The 17731-nt window shown below is 39.6% G+C and overlaps 1 protein-coding gene across 1 annotated transcript; it reads left to right on the top strand.

Annotated features, from left to right (window-relative positions):
• Nucleotides 1-443: 443 nt before the first annotated feature.
• LOC148017988 (calmodulin-like) lies at nt 444-2203 on the top strand. Its single transcript, XM_087661256.1, has 4 exons — nt 444-768; nt 1263-1420; nt 1594-1674; nt 1751-2203. The coding sequence occupies exons 1-4, from the start codon at nt 693-695 to the stop codon at nt 1883-1885; spliced, it is 450 nt and encodes a 149-aa protein (XP_087517382.1). The 5' UTR covers nt 444-692; the 3' UTR covers nt 1886-2203.
• The last annotated feature ends 15528 nt before the right edge of the window (nt 2204-17731 follow it).

Genomic DNA, 17731 nt, shown 5'->3' with positions numbered 1-17731 from the left:
TTGAATGAGAGTTGAAGCAACTAGCCATCTATGATGGTTGATTTTTGTCTATAGTATGGTTGCTAGCTTGTTAAGTTCACAAAGAATAATGTTAGCTAAAAGCGAGGTGGTTGATCCAAAGTGATTATAGGAAAACGAGAGAGAGAGAGAGAGAGAGAGAGAGAGGCATAAAGCTAGTAAAATCATCATAAAAAGGCGAAAAAGCAAAGCTGAAATTCTCCCTTTGGAGTACGTAGGTTCCACCGTAGTTACAATTTTTAACATCATCATTATTAAGAAATTTTTTCCTTCTAGTCTTATGATGTGCACAACCAAGAGTAACAAAGGCCAAGGCCTAAGAGAAGCAGTGCAGGCCAAAGGGCTTATGAAATTGTGTGCCAGCCATTGACTTTTATCACATGGGCCACAACAGGGTAATATCAATATGTGAGGCATGTGAGAGAACCTGCACTTGCCCCTGGGCCCTCTCCCCTCAAGGTCTTCTATCTCTCTCTCTCGAAGGGCTAATTCACACCGTGAGTCTCGTCTGACCCTGAGGGAGAGTTGTCCAGCGCATTTGCAAGAGTTATCATCCATAGCTAGAGCCAAGCTCAAGTCATCGTTTACCAGGTCCATCTCCGAAAACCCTAACACGCTTCTTTTTCTCTCTCTCTCTCTCTCTCTCTCGGCAGGGTCCCGTCCCGATCTCCGCCATGGCTGAGCAGTTAACCGAGGATCAGATCGCCGAGTTCAAAGAGGCCTTCAGCCTCTTCGACAAAGATGGAGATGGTATGTCTTGCCTTCGCTCCTCTCGTTTTTGCTTCTGTTTTTTTTCATCAGATCGATCAAGCTGCTTTCGCATCATTTCCTCTCGCATCCGATAGGCGTTTTCCATTCGGCGCGATGGATCGACTGTAAACCTAATAGATAGAAACCCTAGCAATGGCCCTCGATGCTGCACGCATGTGTCGTATACCTTTTGGTATTAGGACCATAGCACCTGTGATGGTCCTTTGATGCCCTGCGGACGTGTTGTAAGCCTTGCAGTATGGCTTTGTTATTAGGACTATAGTACCTGCAAGCGCCTGAGATGGTCCATTGATACCGCATGGACGTGTTGTACGCCTTGGAGTATGGCTTACTGTAGTGCCTGCAAGCGCCATCTGCAGTGATTTGTGCAGGCCTTACTGTTCTTCATTTGTTTTTTGCATTCAACTTACCAAATGGTTCTTTGGTTGTGTGGATCCATGTGGCCTGATTTAGTTTTTGCCTTGTCTTGGCAGGTAGCATCACAACTAAAGAATTGGGGACAGTTATGCGATCCCTCGGACAAAATCCTACAGAAGCAGAGTTGCAGGAGATGATTAATGAGGTTGATGCAGATGGAAATGGCACCATTGATTTCCCTGAGTTTCTCAACCTCATGGCCCGTAAGATGAAGGTATGGAAAACATGTTTTTGTGGAGCCAGTTTTGTTAATGATGCTGTGCCTGATAAGCAACTTTAGTACCTCTATGTAGGTCTTCTGTGTGTACCGTCTGGATTGTGTGTTGGGTTGGCCGTGTAATGCCTAGAATATTGATTATCTACTATGTACTGTTTATCCAAAATCAGGACACTGACTCTGAAGAAGAGCTGAAGGAGGCGTTTAAAGTCTTTGACAAGGATCAAAATGGTTTTATTTCAGCTGCTGAGGTACTGATCCATTTTGAAATATGCTGCTGTTCATGGAGACCCATACTTTGTTGATTGATCTTGTTTTTGTTGGCAGCTTCGGCATGTGATGACAAATCTTGGGGAGAAGCTGACTGATGAAGAAGTCGATGAAATGATACGTGAAGCAGATGTTGATGGTGATGGACAAGTGAACTATGAAGAGTTTGTGAGAATGATGCTTTCAAAATGATGCTCTATCTGAAGGTGTGGCAAGCAAAACTTCAGGCTTAGATTTGTGATATTTGTGGACCTTAGATGCATTTCACTCTATTTAGCCTGTCTGATGAATGGCCTGTCATTTTTTGTGCCGGATGATGATAAGTAGTGCTGATCTGAGGTTTTTTGAGCAGCATTGTTTCTGCTGATAGAAAGTGACACAGAAAACAGAACCTTGTTACTTTTACTAGTTTATTGGATGAGATGCTTCTATGCCATTGTGAAAGGACCTCTATTATAATCAAAGCCGTTGTACCTTGCACATTAAATGTTTTTCATCATTCAGCCAGCAGATAGTGTGCAATGCGATGAAGTACTTGTTTGCCAAGCTAATTTGCAGCTTTTCATTGTGGAGCATTCTTGACGATTGTTTTCCTGTTACAAGTTGTGGATTTATGCGGGATCCTCTTAGGAGGTTACAGGGCTTGTCATAGGTAGACCTGTGGTAAATGCTGATTTAGTATACATTGACAATAGTGTTTGCTGGTACTTGAATATACAATTGAGAACTCATGTTGGTTGGTATTCTCTTCTGCCATCTTGAAAGTCGAGGTTCTGATGCTATAACCGGACTATCTTCAGCTGTATTTGTGATGAGACAGTTTTTTACACTTAATTTGTTCCCTGTTTAGCTTTCCAACTTAAGTTATGTTAATGTTTCTGAGTCAAAGTTGTACCTTATAGTCCGACAAAAAGAGGTGTGCAGTATTAATGGCTTTACTTCACTTACTGATGAAATTTATAGGTAGGAGGGGAGACTAATTCATGTAGACTTATTGGAATGAGCCCTTATTGGAATGAGCCATTTATAGCCAGCAACTATGGTATGTAGGCCACTAGTTTAGAAGAGGAAAGATGTACACCCTTGAGTGAGATTCTAAAGTGGCCATTTAAGCTTCTTCAGTGAGATTCAAAAGTGGCCATTTAAGCTTTGCAGAGTAATCTAAATGATTTACATATTGAAGTTCTGTAAAGGCTTCAGGTTGAGAAGCTTTAAAATTTGAAGCTTTAAAATTATTATGTTTTATAGTGTAAAAGCTGTACATGCATGTTAATCAATGTGATACCTACTTAAAAGACTTAGATCTCTTTGTGGACTTTCCATTTGTTGAAAGTTTTGCCCAGATGCCTCTAAATAATTGTGTCAAAGTTTTATCCTAACACGAGAGGTCATCTTTTGGATGTCATAATTTTTTGGATTTTGAAAAGGGGCCTTGAGAGGAATAATAGCTCTTATACTTGATAACCAATATGTGGTTAATTGTGCAAAAACTTGGTCAACTATAAGAGATGTGACTTGAAATATGCATGTGTGCACACACATACACACACACACACACACACAGAGCACTCCATTTTTAAAGGGCATTTGAGCAGATACGATGTATGCTAGAGTGTAATTGTGAAGAGTGTATTACGAGAGGTTGCATTGGCCTAAGATTATGTGGCTTAATCCTATTCTTTATGAAGTTAAACTAATGCGAAGAGCATCTCTTACGAAGAGCAAAGGACCCCACCATAACGATATCACTACTTTCATTGGTGATCCATATTCCCCTTAAATATTACAGTCATCTTGAAGATGATGTTACTTGTGGTTACTACTTGGCTACAAATTGCATACTGTATGCAATGATGCAACAGTAAGTGCTAGCACTACAAGGTGTAGTAATCATGCATTGCATGTTGCATGGGTGATAGTGCATCCCATTGAATACTCATAGGTGCGGATAGCAATAAACTATTCAACAATGGTACATCTATGCAAACTAGATTTAGATTACATTGGCTTATTTTTACTTTCATAGTCTCCCCTATCATCCTTCATGGTACCCCAAGAATATTATTGCATCTTAGGTGGTGGACTCATGGTAGTGTATCAAATGCTTAGCGAAAAGTCTTACCAACTAGCAATAGAGTTTGTATCCTTGTGCATTTGCTTGCTTTTGCTAGCCTAACATGGGGCCCTTGAACCCTCTCACATGTAGTATGCTAACTTGTACATCAAGTACCAATCCATATGTTTGGGCCAAGGTATGACAAACCATAAAGGTCATGTAGTTCCTTGCCTCCATGGAATCTCCTAGTTTGTGAATTCATGTGAGTGTTTGTGCTTTAAGCTAGTGGGAAAGCCCCCTACTTGTGCTTTTAAAGAAGTGTTAGGAAAGAATATATAGTGGTAGTATATGAAATGCTCATCTTGGATCTTTGGTATATAGCTCTTTCTTGATGTACTTTCTTGCTAGATCTCTCCACCATTCCAAGGGTAAGATTTGCGAAGAGGTCATAGGCTTGGGCTTAAGTGGGGTTGGTAGAGGGAGACTAATATGGTAAAGGGACTCCACACATGGTGGTGGAACATAGGAGCTTTATTGGTAGCTATGATGTACCTTTTGCGTGTCTTTGGATTCATCTCTTGATGCCGATGATAGACATCCTTCTAGTATCTATAGTTGTTGCGCTCATGGGTGAAGTGGGTTATGGTATGATGTCTTTGCCACCTTGACAAACTGCCCATTTGCCCTCTTTTCTAGCTACCTTCATCTTGGCAATCTCACCTAGTTGTGGTTTGAGTTGTGTTGATGTGAGCTCATTTGTGATCCACAGTTTGGTTCCCTTAAAAGGGGAAGGCTATTAATGTCGCATTGCCTCCATATTTGAAACTTAGCCAAGAGGACAACCCAAGGTTAGCCCCAAGTCAAATGGGTAGAAGGCTAAAATGGCCAAGGTTCCTTAGGGTTCTTATGCATATGCAATAAGTACCTTGATGTACACCATGGTTACTACATATATAGACATTGGCTATGCAGTGAGAGTTGTTAGTAGGTATATGGCAAACTTAGCAAAGAAGCATTGGGAGGCAGTGAACAGTCTCATCATATGGTTGAAAGGCACTAGAGGTATGTGCATATGCTTTAGAAGGAAGGATGCATCTATTCTTAGATATGTAGGTGTGCTAATTTTGTAGGGTATGTAGACTCTAGGAGGTCTACTACATGTTTTATATTTAGTTTCACAGATGGTGTAGTCTCTTGGGTCTCTTGATTGCAACAATGTGCAACTTTAGGTACCATTGAGATTGAGAATGTTGCAACCATTGAAGCTAGTAAGAAAGCTATATGGCTTACTCATCTAGCGGAAAACTTGAGCATTACATAAGAGATACATACATTGCACTATGATAGTTAGAGTGCCATTTAGTTAGCATAGGACAAAGTATTTTATGCAAGAAAAAACACATTGAGGTGAAGTATCATTTCTTCAGGAAAGTGCTAAAGGAAAAGCACATTGAGCTTATTAAGATCCATATGGATAGTAACTGTATAGATCTTCTCATAAATAGTTTAACTTTTGAGTGCTTTGCACACTACAAAGTATTGAAGGGCATTGGATAGTATCTTCACTTTCTTCTTATACTACCATAAGGCACATTAGACTTTGATTGGGAGATTGTTAGGATAAAGTCCCATGGCCAATAGCCAAGCATGAAAATGGACAAGAGGGGAGAGAGATAGACCCAAGAGCACACACACACACACACACACACACACACACACACACACACACACACACACACACACACACACACATGCACGCGCACACGTGCGCGCGCGCGCGCGCACACACACACACACACACACACACACACACACACACAATGGAGATGAGCACACAGAGATAGGGTTGAAATATTATTCTTTTTCTTTCTTCTTCTTCATATAAAGGAACTTAGTCTACAACATGATAAAAGAATAATATGAAAGCACCACAATGCCATACACATGGTCACTAAGTGTGAATCCACTAGAAAAGAAGAGGTCACACAATAAATGTATAACCAAGGATGGACTATGGGTATAGTCCAATTGTAGAATCATTGGTGTATCCTCATGTCTGTCACCTAATATGCCATTGAATAATATCATGCCACATCACCAAGGCATGTAGTGGATGCAAGCTCATGTAGAGCTCGATCTCTCAACACTCCCCCTCCAGCTTAGCATGAACTCTGAACTCCAAGCATAGTCATGAAGCATCAAAGCTTCTCATCTCCCAAGGCCTTGGTAAAAGTATTGACAGCTTGATCCTTTGTGTTGACATAAATCAGGTGAATATCACTTGCTAGAACTTGCTTCCAAATGAAATGATAATGGATCTCTATGTGTTCGTACATGATATTCTCAGTTTCTAGCCAATTGAATATTTCTAAGGTTATCATAGTAGATGATAACCTTCTTATTCACTTGTATACCTGAATCACCAAGTAGCTTTTGTAACCAAGCTAACTCACATGCTGCAATTATAGCACCTCTATACTCTGCCTCTGTACTAGACACGCTATTTCTTACTGCTCCAAGTAACATCACCACTAATACCATACTAGAGAATTCGGGAATCTCCCAAGTTCCACTTTCAAATAAGGAGTAAAGATTTGATCAAGTAGCTAATTCTTAACCCAATATTGAGAGTGGAACTTAGGGGGATTGCTTATATAGTATTTAGGAAAAATTTCACCTTCAAGTAAGGGGACAAGATTTGACCATGTGTCCAAATATTAATCACATTAGGAATTCCCAACCTTATAAAAATTTCCAAATTCCTAAATATGTGGTTCATTGCTCAAGAAAAACATAAAACCAATAGTAGATCTTTTGTTTGAAATACTACCAGCCCAATTCACATATGTGTAACCATGCAAGTCTAATGGTACATCTGTACCATAGAATAAGACATAGTCGATGTGGACTTGACATAGTGCAATGTGCGCTGCACTGCATCCAAATGTGGCTTTTGTGGAAGCTGCATAAACTGACTCTCCAAACCAACTGTATAGTTTAGGTCTGGCCTAGTCATCGTCAAATAGATAAGGTTGCCCACAATCTTCTGATACATAGTGACATCCTTAATCAAGTCACCCTTATATACACTAAGATTAGCATTAACATCCAAAGGTATAGAAATAGGCTTGCAATCAGCCATACCATACTTCTTCAACATATCCAATGCTTATTGACTTTGTGACAACCATATACTCTCTGGAGTCTTGATTATCTCTATGTTGAGAAAATAACATAGCTCTTCTAATCCTTCATCTCCAATTCAGCCTTGAGAAGACTCTTCACATTGTCAATCTTTGACTTAGTATTGCCCACAATGATCAAATCATCCACATATATAGTAATGACCACAATGCTTGCATCACTCTCAAATATATAGAGTGAGTGATCAGACTATGCTCTGCAAAATCCAATGTTGACAAGGTATTCTGCAATCCTATAATGCCATGCCTTAAATGCTTACTTCAATCCGTACAAGGCCTTACGAAGCTTGCATACATAATTTGGATGATTCTCATTCACATAACCAAGTGGTGCTCCACATAAACTTTCTCTTGAAACTCCCTCTACAAGAAGGCATTCTTAACATTCATTTGATGCATGATCCAACATTTTGATGGAGCCACTACTATGATAGCCCTTCTTATAGTGTCCATTTTAGCTAGTGGAGAAAAAGTTTCCTCATTAATAAATACCATGAGTCTACGCATATCCTTTGGTAACTAGTTGTGCCTTATAGCACTCAGCAGATCCATTTGACTTATGCTTGACCTTTTAAACCCATTTACAGCCAATACCTTTCTTGCCTTTAGGGCACTAACTCCAATGTATCATTGTCCATTAGTGTAGCCATTTCTTCATCCATAGCACGATCTTGATACTCATTATGGATCCTCAAAACAGTGGGTTTTACATCCTGCACAACCTTTAAGCCATGTATGCATAGTGATGAGCTACATAGCTATCATATGTCAATCACTACATTGGCTTTCTCACCCTACTTGACTTGCATGGACCTAGATCACTACCAAGTGCTTTAGCATCCTCTTGTGCTTTCTGTACACTAGGTGTTTTAATAGATGGAATCCCAAACTTCTCATCCAAGCTCTTCTTAGAGCCATCTAAATCAACATCAACATGAGAGAAACTTGATGATACATCTATTAAAATAGACGAGTATCCAACTTTCTCTTTTACCTTTTCTTGACATCTGTGATGTACTTGGTGGAGTAACCTGTGACCTCAATCTGCCACTCTAAGGTCTAACAATAGGACCATGACTAGGACTCTTGTGATGCACTCAATGTCTATGATTCTTCACATATTTTTTACACAACCACACTCTCATGCTCATCAACCCTAATTGCATTTTGCACATTACTCTACTAGCTGCTCATTTCATAAAAAACAACATCCTTGCTAACTCCGAGCTCACATGTAGTAGGGTTGTAATATCTATATCCCTTCTACTCAAGAGAATATCCAATAAGTACACATTTTTCTACTTTGGGATCCAATTTACTGTGCAACTCATTAGGAATATGCACATAAGCAATATATCCAAATACTTTTAAATGTGATAGATTTGGCTTTCTACCTGTAAATTTCTCTTCGAGTGTCTTATCATGTAAGTAGCAGTGGGTGTCTTGTTCATAATGTATACAATAGTAGTGAGACTGCTTCAACCCAATAGTAATGAGGCAAGTTTCTTTTTGACATCAATGCATGAGCTACCTCTACAATATGCCTGTTTTTTCGCTTAGCAACTCCATTTTGTTCCGGAGTATATCTACATGTATACTACCTCTGTATACCATTTTTTTGCAAAAATAAGAAAACTCATCAGAGAGATATTCTCCCCCTCCATCCGAAGGCATTTAATATGCAATGCTATCTCCTTCTCAACCAAAGCCTTAAAGATTTTAAAGTGAGTGAACATCTCACCTTTCTCATGCATAAAGTAAACCCATACTTTGCGAGTATGATTATCAATGAAGGAATTATAATACCTACAACCACTCAAAGTTGCAGTCTTTGTAGGATTCCACACATAAGAAAGCATCAATTTAAGTAGCTTCTTGCATACATGCTTTTCATGTGGAAACACATGCATTTCTTGCTTTCTAAATTAACATGCTTCACATAATTTATGCATCCCATCAACCCTAACCTTGGGCAAGCCATCTACAATTTGTTTAGTGTTCATGTCTTTCAGCCGTTACACATTCACATGACCAATTCTCTTATGGCAAATTTCAATGTTAGCCACAACACTTCAACCTTGTGCAAACATGGTAGGATCCATTTTATGCAGACTTACATAAAGAGTAAACAATTTTCCAGTAGGTTTTCCTTTTGCAATCAACATGCAATCATTTTTTAGATCTTCTACATAACAACCATCAGACGTGAACCGTGTAGTGAAAACTAGGAATTAGATGATTTGTAGATGAAAGGACATTGTGCACAATAAGAGAAAGAGATAAAGACAATGTAGACAATGGAGTGGGCTACAGTTAATCATTTCATTGCTAGTAGCTGCATATATACATTGTACATTAAATGAGGTAGGTGAGCTTCTTCTCTAAATATTTGAGATATTTGCAAAGTGGATAGCTATGGGATCCTTTTGTTCACATATTTGCTTATCCTCATCTTATCCAAACTTTTATCCTTACATCCCCCCTCGAAAGGATTCCATAGGAAATTTGTAGAGAAATAAAGGATTACATTCAATTCAACAATTCAACAAGAATATTTTTCCCTCCCCATTAGAGCATGCAAAGGATTTGCATGGAAATTTTATGCTTCAAGTGGGGAATTGATTTGGTGAGAAAATCTGTAGCATTATCACATGATGGTGCACATTGAAGGATGAAATGGGATTTTTCAACTAATTCACGTACAAAATGATATCTCATATCAATATGACAAAGTTTTAGACTTAATTGACCTTGATGAATGATAGAGATTGATGCCTTGTTGTTGGTGAAGATGGGAATTTGCTGAGGCTGATATCCAAAGCTGATATCTTCCAAGAGTTTCTTGAGGTAAATAACTTCATGGGCAATCATGCTGCATGCCATATATCCGGCTTCCATAGTAGAAAGTGCTATGAAGTGTTGTTGTTTGGTATTCTATGAGATGGGACCTCTTGCTAGTGTAATGATACAACCAGTGAGAGATCTAAAAAATTTGCATATGAATATGCTCTTAAAAGAAGATCATTGTTGTGTTTTGTAAAACATATCCCCACATTAGACGTTGCCTTTAGGTATTGTAAGATAAGTTTGAGCTGCTTCCAATGTTCATAAGTGGATTGATGCATGTCTTTGGTAAAAATATGTCTTGCATAAGACAAATCTGGACAGGTACAAGTATTAGATACCAAAGATATCCAAGTGTGTCCATATAAGGGATAGTGTCCATTTCACGAGCCTGCTCAGTTGAAAGAGAATGAGATGAGGATGGATTCAATTGGAGATTCTGGGCAAGTGGAGTGACCATAGGGTTACAGTGGAGCATGGAGTAATGTGAGAGAATAGACATAATGTAGGTATGTTGATGCATTTTGATAGATGTGGGTGATTTTTCAATTTCAATGCCAATATAGTGATGCATTGGACCATAATATGTTATAGCAAACTGTGAAGATATAATAGATTTAGCTTTGGACATGGCATGAGGAGAGTTGGTAAGAATGGGAATGTCATCAACATAGAGGCCTATGATAATAATAGTGTTGCCTTGAAGAAGAATATAAATGTTATGATCATTGTCTAGCCGCCTAAAGCCATGGAGTATTAAGTGAGAATGAATGCGATTGTACCATTGCCTTGGTGCCTGTTTCAGGCTATAAAAAGGTTTATGCAATAAACATACATGAGTAGGAAATTTTGGATCAACAAAGTTTGGGGGTTGAGACATATAGATTTTCTATTTGTGACCATGTAAGAAGGCAGTTTTGACATCAACGTGATGAAGAATTAATTTGAAATGAGTAGCCATGGAAAGTAATACCCGTAAGGAGGTTAAAGATAGCACGGGAGAGAATGTACTTCCGTAATGGAGGCCTTCAATTTCTTCGAAACCATGAACTACAAGTAGGGTTTTATACTTGTCAATAGTGCCATCTGATTTGAGCTTTTTGCAAAGTATCCATTTGCAATTGATTGCAGATTCTCTAGGAGGAAGTGGAACCAATGTCTAGGTGTTGTTATGAAGAAGAGCCTTGTATTCTTCAAGCATTGCAGCTTGCCATTGAGAGGCTTCATGACTCCGAAGTACTTGATTGATAGAAGGGAAGTTTGGTGGCTCGAGAATAGTGGTTGGAGGTAACTCTCGAGCTTGTCCAAGGGCAATGTTGGCTTGGAGATGAAGGTCATGTAAGATTTTGTAGCAAGGAGTTGGTTGGGAGTGAACTTCATTAGTGTCGGAGTCGGAAGAGCTGAAGAGGGTAATGGGCAATGAAGGGGAAGTTGGAGATGGAGGTCTGTGAGTGGTTACAATGAGAGCAGTAGGGGAAGAATCACTTGAAGTGGAGGACATTGCAGCTATGTGAGCAGACCTTCGAAGTTTGGAGGATGGTGGATTAGTGTGACCTTCAGTGGGATAATTTTGGAGTTGATTTTTGAGATGAGGAAGTATTGAGAGGGACTCACTTGGTTGTAGGGTTTTGGGCCTGTGAGAATGGCAAGGTAGGAGTTTGTTGCTGCTATGATTTAAGTAGTTCTTCATCTATTGGCAGGGAGCTGGAAATTGCAAGGAGAGAGAGAGAACTAGCCATGGAGTGTGGATGAGCTCGAGTAGTAGCAAGGCGACTGCTAGGACGTGTGCTGTTGATGTGGCAGCTATTCCTGTAGGTATGGTGACGTGGTTCCAGATGAGAGCTAAAGTGGCTACATGGCAGGAGGAGCACATGTAATTTCAGTTGGTGTGCATTGTAGTTTCTACTTGATTGACACTGGTTTGGTCATAGAGGAAGGTGCCAAATTTCTAGTGTGTGTTTTTAGTGATGAGCTGGATCTAAAGTGACTAAGGCTAGATTTTACATGATTTGGGGCTTGTCCACATGTGGCAGATAGTGTGGGATGATATATATGGGATAAGGGAGAGGAATATGGTGAATAACATGGATGGAGGGGAACAAGAAGAGAAGATTGTGTTGAAGAAGATATAGTGGGCCCAGGTTGAGTAGTGTCAAATGTTGAATTGGATGATGTGCTGGCAAATAGGTCAACGGGATAAAGTGTCATAGATTGAGGTTGTGTGGTGGTAGAGATTGTGCGAAAGAGATTGATTTCATGAAATATGGTGCTTTTGCCATAAATGAAGACCTTGTTCTATGGATCATGAAATCGATAGGCTTTGTGACCATGGGGCTCACCATATCCCATAAAAATTAATTGTCTGGCTTTGGGAGAGAATTTGGATTTGTGATCCTTATTTACAAGAAAGGAAGTGCATCCAAAAACCTTTAGATATGATAGGTTAGGAGGGTGACCAAACCACAATCCATAAGGAAAGTTATTGTGTAGAGAGTTTGAGTACAACCTGTTTTGAATATATGTTGTTGTAGCAATTGCTTCCTCCCAATATTCTTTCCCAAGGTGAGCTAATGATAGCATAGCTCTTGTGGAATTTAGTAGAGTAATGTGAGGTGCCTCGTCCAACAGACTTGGAGGAGTCCTCTAGTAGTCAATTGAAATTCATATCCATGGACATCACCATCTCCTCTCCCCATGGGAAAACTTGGACTTAGTTGAGCATGGGAATCTCAGTTCTACTTCATAGGGGAAGCGTGGACAAGTCACCCCTAACAGTAATCTAACACCCACCTGAGAAAGACAACTTCATAATCAATCAAAGGCAGGAGTGAGGTTAACACTGCACTTGGTTCAAAGAGAGTGAGAGACGGGGGAGAGTATAACTCAATCCTCCTACCCATAAGGTAAAATCTCAGCTCCGGCCCTCTAAAATGGTGTTAAACCTGGTAACTAATCCTACCGGTATTAGGAGGGTCACAATTTAATCAACTCTATCTAGTGTTGGAAAGTTACCTGACTTATCGGGTCCACCCTACCATAGGCGTCCAATTGTTAGGATTGAAGCCTCCCACTTTCCTCGATGGGGTTTGCTTAGTTTTCTAATTAGCAAAGCATACTACCACACTGTTTGGATATATAAAATCGACTTCCTTTTATTTTTTCGTTAAAATGGGTTCGTTCAACTCGATCTTTAGCACATAACAAAAAATTCAAAAATCACATACTTTAATTCACCATCACTCCGCAGAGTGATACAAAATTGTCTTTCCGCAGAAAGACACAGTCCAACCTAGGATAGGACCTTCCAATCCCTCGGGATTGGGTTGTATGTGATCACACTTCATCGGCAGTGGTAAACAAAGAATTTACTAGCTCAAAGCCCCTCTAAGCTTCCATGAGCCTTTGGAGCTATCCTACATAATAGGGGCACTTACCACTCGGCCCTTTGCCCTCTCAGGTGCTCGAGTAGTCAAAATAAAAAACACCTACCTCCCTCAGGAGTGTAGGACCCCCACCTGTAGGTGAGTTTTTCCACACTCTGCAGAGTGTTAATGAGCATTGGGTTGGGAATCCCAATGTCCTGAACCACCACAATCCACAACTCATTCGTCAGTGCAAGCACGGAATCATAAGAGCCATAACTCATCATTCACAAGTCCAAAGGCAGTCATAACTATAAGACATTTTAACACAGTTGTCAATGCGATACATATAATCTATCCCCTTTATCAATTTCCGTATTCCTTCCTAAAAAGAATTTGATAATACTAATATGTTTTTACAAGTCTAAGTAAGATTTTCAGAATTCCTTGGGCATGCATGACTATTTGTTTGTCATTAAGCACATGATTGAGGTTTGGTACATAAGGTTTCAATAGTCTTACATGAAATACATTGTGAATCTTGAGATGGGGTGGCAATTTAAGCTTGTAGGCTTGCCTTTCCATTACTTTGATTACTTCATATGGTCCACAGTACCTTCGACTAAGCTTTTTGTATTTCCCCAAGGATAATGAGCTCTTTTTGGGTCTTACCCTTAGAAACACCATGTCACCTTCCTTGAATGTTCTTATGGATCTTTCAAGATCTGCATAGGATTTTTGCTGATCTTGAGCAGCTTGGATGTCATGTCGGATCAATTGGATTTATTGGTCCGTCTCTTCAAGCATAGCCTTAGAAGCGTCTACTTTGCAAGTGGGATCTGAGAAGTTTAGAGGTGTACGACATTCTTGCCCATACAAGGCTTAGAATGGTGACATCTTGATTGTTTTTTGAAAGGCAATGTTATAAGAAAACTCCACCAAATGTAAATGTTCAATCTACCATTTTGATTATTTGACACAATAAGACCTTAGAATATCTTCAATGGTCTGGTTCACCCTCTTAGTTTGGCCATCAGTTTGAGGATGATAAGCAGTACTGAAGCATAACTTCATTCGAATTGCTTGGAATAGGCAAGTTCAAAACTTAGAGGTGAATTTGGAGTCTCGGTTCATTGATTATGCTCTTTGGCAATCCATGTAACCTAAATACTTCTTTGATAAAGACTCGAGCAATGTCGGATGACTTACAGGTTGTTTTGACAGGGATTAAGTGTGCAACTTTTGTCAATCTATCATATCCACCCGCAACAGTAGGTAATCCAACAACAAAGTCCATACTTATTGACTCCCATTTCATTTGTGGAATGTCCAAGGGTTGTAACTCCCCAAGCATCTTGATCCTTTTCTCCTTGACTCTTTGACAAGTCAAGCACTAAGTTGTGTATCTTAATACATCCCTTTTTAATCCTGGCTAATGATAGCTCTTACAAACTGTGTTGAGTGTCTTGGCATACCTTGGATGTCTTGCAATGGGACTATCATGTGCTTTCCATAAGATCTTGGTTTTCACTTATGGTCCTTTTGGGACACAAAGTCGATCATGGTAATATAGACAACCATTGCTAGCATGATAATCCTTAATCTTAGACCTTTCTTTGTCAGAGCTTTCTCCTTGAAGTACATTAGCCATGATTCCTTCATATTCCTTATACTGAGAAATAGCTTGGCCTACAAGCTCAAGTACAGGGTTATTAGGTATGGATATGATTCTTAAGCTTCGAACTTCTACAACGTTGTTCAGAAAGGCTTTTCAGCTTAATGTATCTGCAACAACATTGTCCTTCCCTAGATGATATTTGATTTTAAAATCAACCTCTTGCAGTATCTCTATCCATCTTCTTTGCCTCATGTTTAGGTCAGCTTGGGTGAAGATCCACTTAAGACTTTTATGATCTATTACTAAAGTGAATTCCCTTCCCAATAGATAATGTCTCCACAGTTTCAAGGCATGGATTACTGTGAGTAACTCAAGTCATGAGTAGCATAGTTGGACTCATAGGGTTTCAATTTTCTGGAAGTATAGGCCATTGGTCTTCCTTCTTGTACTAGCACCCCACCGATCGCAAGTCCACTTGCATCAATGATCACCTCAAATGGTCGACTCAAGTCAAGGAGTTTTAATATAGTTGCAGTGGTTACAACTTCTTTAAGCTTATCAAAGTTTTCTTGATGCTCATTGGTCCAAACGATTACTGTATTTTTCTTCAAAAGATTTGTCAAGGGTGCAACAATGAGGGAATAATCCTTGATGAAGATTCGGTACCATCTTGTCAGTCCCAAAAATCCTCAGATTTCTTTTGCTGTCTTAGGTATTGGCCATTCTAGGATATCTTTCACTTTGGTAGGATCTACAGAGATTCCATTAGCGAAAACAATGTATCCAAGATATTCAATCTTGTTAGTGAGAAATACACATTTACTCATCTTGGCATAGAGCTGATTTTTACGGAGTGTTGCTAGGGCGATCTTTAAGTGACCTTCATGTTCCTCTATTGATTTGGAGTATACTAGTATATCATCAAAGAATACTAGTACAAAATCATCTAGATATGGTCGAAAGATGTCTTGCATTATTAGACGATTGAATGTAGCTAGGGCATTAGTCAATCGATTGGCATGACTAAAAATTCATAATGACCATACCTTGTGCTGAAGGTAGTCTTTGGGATATCTTGTTCCTTGATTCGAATTTGATATTATCCGGACCTTAGATCAATCTTGAAAAAAACCTTGGCTTCGTGTAGGTGATCTAAAAGTTTGTCTATCTTGGGTATGGGATACTTATTTTTGATCGTAATTTGGTTTAGTCCTTTGAAGTCAATGCAGAGTCTAAGTGTTCCATCCTTCTTTTTGTGGAAGAGGACAAGCGCTCCCCAAGGTGAATTACTTGGGCAGATAAATCCTTGCTCTATCAGTTGCCTCAGTTGTTCCTTAAGCTCAATAGCTTTAGGAATAGACATTTTGTACGGTCGTTTTGACACAGGCTCGAGGGCTCCAGGAATCAATTTTATTTCATGATCAACCTCAGGCTTTGGAGGCAATTGGGTCAATTCTTCTGGGAAGACATCCTCGAAGTCATTGATCTAGGAAGGTAGAGTGCCTTCATTACTCTTTTCAACCTTATTCAGCTGGATCATGTAGATTGGTTGACCTTTCTTGAATCCCTTATTCTTGAGTCGACTTGCCTTGGGTAGTTGGACTCTAGTTCTTCCTGCTTTCCCATATGCCTTTATGGTTCCTCCTTCCAAGCCTTGAAAGATTATTTCCTCTTTAGCACATAGAATTTGGGCTTTGTTCTTCTTGAGCCAATCCATTCCCAAAATGCAATCATAGCATCCTAGTGGTAGGATTCAAAATTCTATTTCAGTTATATGGATGCCTAACTCAAATTGAAGTTTCCCTATAGTTTCGGTTGAGGCGATTTTCTTCTCACTAGCCAATTCTACTATCACTTTCCTTGTCCCCCTTGGATTCTAGATGCAATCTTTTAACTATCTTGGGTGCAAGAAAGGAATGTGTGCTACCACAATCAATTAAGATCATAAACGACGTACCCTTGTAAGTAGCTAGAGATTGAACTACTAAACATTGGTGGTCCACTCCTTTCTTTTCTTCAGTAGCATGAATGGATCATCTTTCAAATTCTTCACCTAACGTGCTTTCCTCGGGCTGCCCAATCATGGTATTTACTGAGGCATTAGCTATTCTTCCACGTCCACGCCCTGGGTTGTTCTCATCGTTCCCTTGGCCTCTTCCATCAATCGGGTTTGGGCTAGTGGGTGATTGCATTAGCTCTACCATTTCCTCTGGCATTGGTCATGTTGATACCATGGTTTGGGTAGCTCGTTCCATAGTTGTTTATTGGACGGTTCCTTTGGCCATTTCGAGTGATTTCCTTGGCCATAGGTTTTGCTCGCATAAGAGCATCTTCGAGAGTTGTTGGTCTCATTCATTCAAGGCGAGTGCCCAAAGGTGGATTTAGTCCTTGGCAAAACCTTCCAATCTATTGAGATGTTGTCATTAGGGATGCATATTTGCACAAACTCACAAACTTAGAATAGTATCCTTCCAAGGTAAGGCTTGATTGTCGTAAGTTGTAGAATTCATTCATCTTGATATAAAATTGGCTTCCTTTTATTAATCCGTTAAATTGGGTTTGTTAAGCTTGATCTTTAGCACATAACAAACAATTAGGATATTTTAATTCACCATCCCTCCGCAGAGTGATACAAAACTATCTTTCTGCAAAAAGACACCGTCCCAGCCTAGGATAGGACCTTCCAATCCCTCAGGATCCGTGGTCAATAGGGAATTTACTGGCTCAAAGCCCCTCTAAGCTTTCCTGAGCCTCCGAAGCTGTCCTATATAACAGGGGCACTTACCACTCGGCCTTTGTCATTTTCATATGAGATGAATACAATGTCATTGTTAGTTTGTTCTTCAGTATAGTGTACTTGCTACTTGTTCTATGTTCTTGGGTCAAGTCTCTTAGTCTCTATCATGTCAGTGTCTACATGAATTTAGTCTATGTCCATGAGCCACCATAGTTGCC

This window comes from Lygodium microphyllum, chromosome 21 (assembly GCF_053477565.2).
Source record: "Lygodium microphyllum isolate KBCC chromosome 21, Lygodium_microphyllum_v1.1.10, whole genome shotgun sequence".
Lineage (NCBI taxonomy): Eukaryota > Viridiplantae > Streptophyta > Polypodiopsida > Schizaeales > Lygodiaceae > Lygodium > Lygodium microphyllum.
The sequence above is the reverse complement of the archived record's forward strand: the minus strand, read 5'-3'. Positions and strand labels throughout refer to the sequence as shown.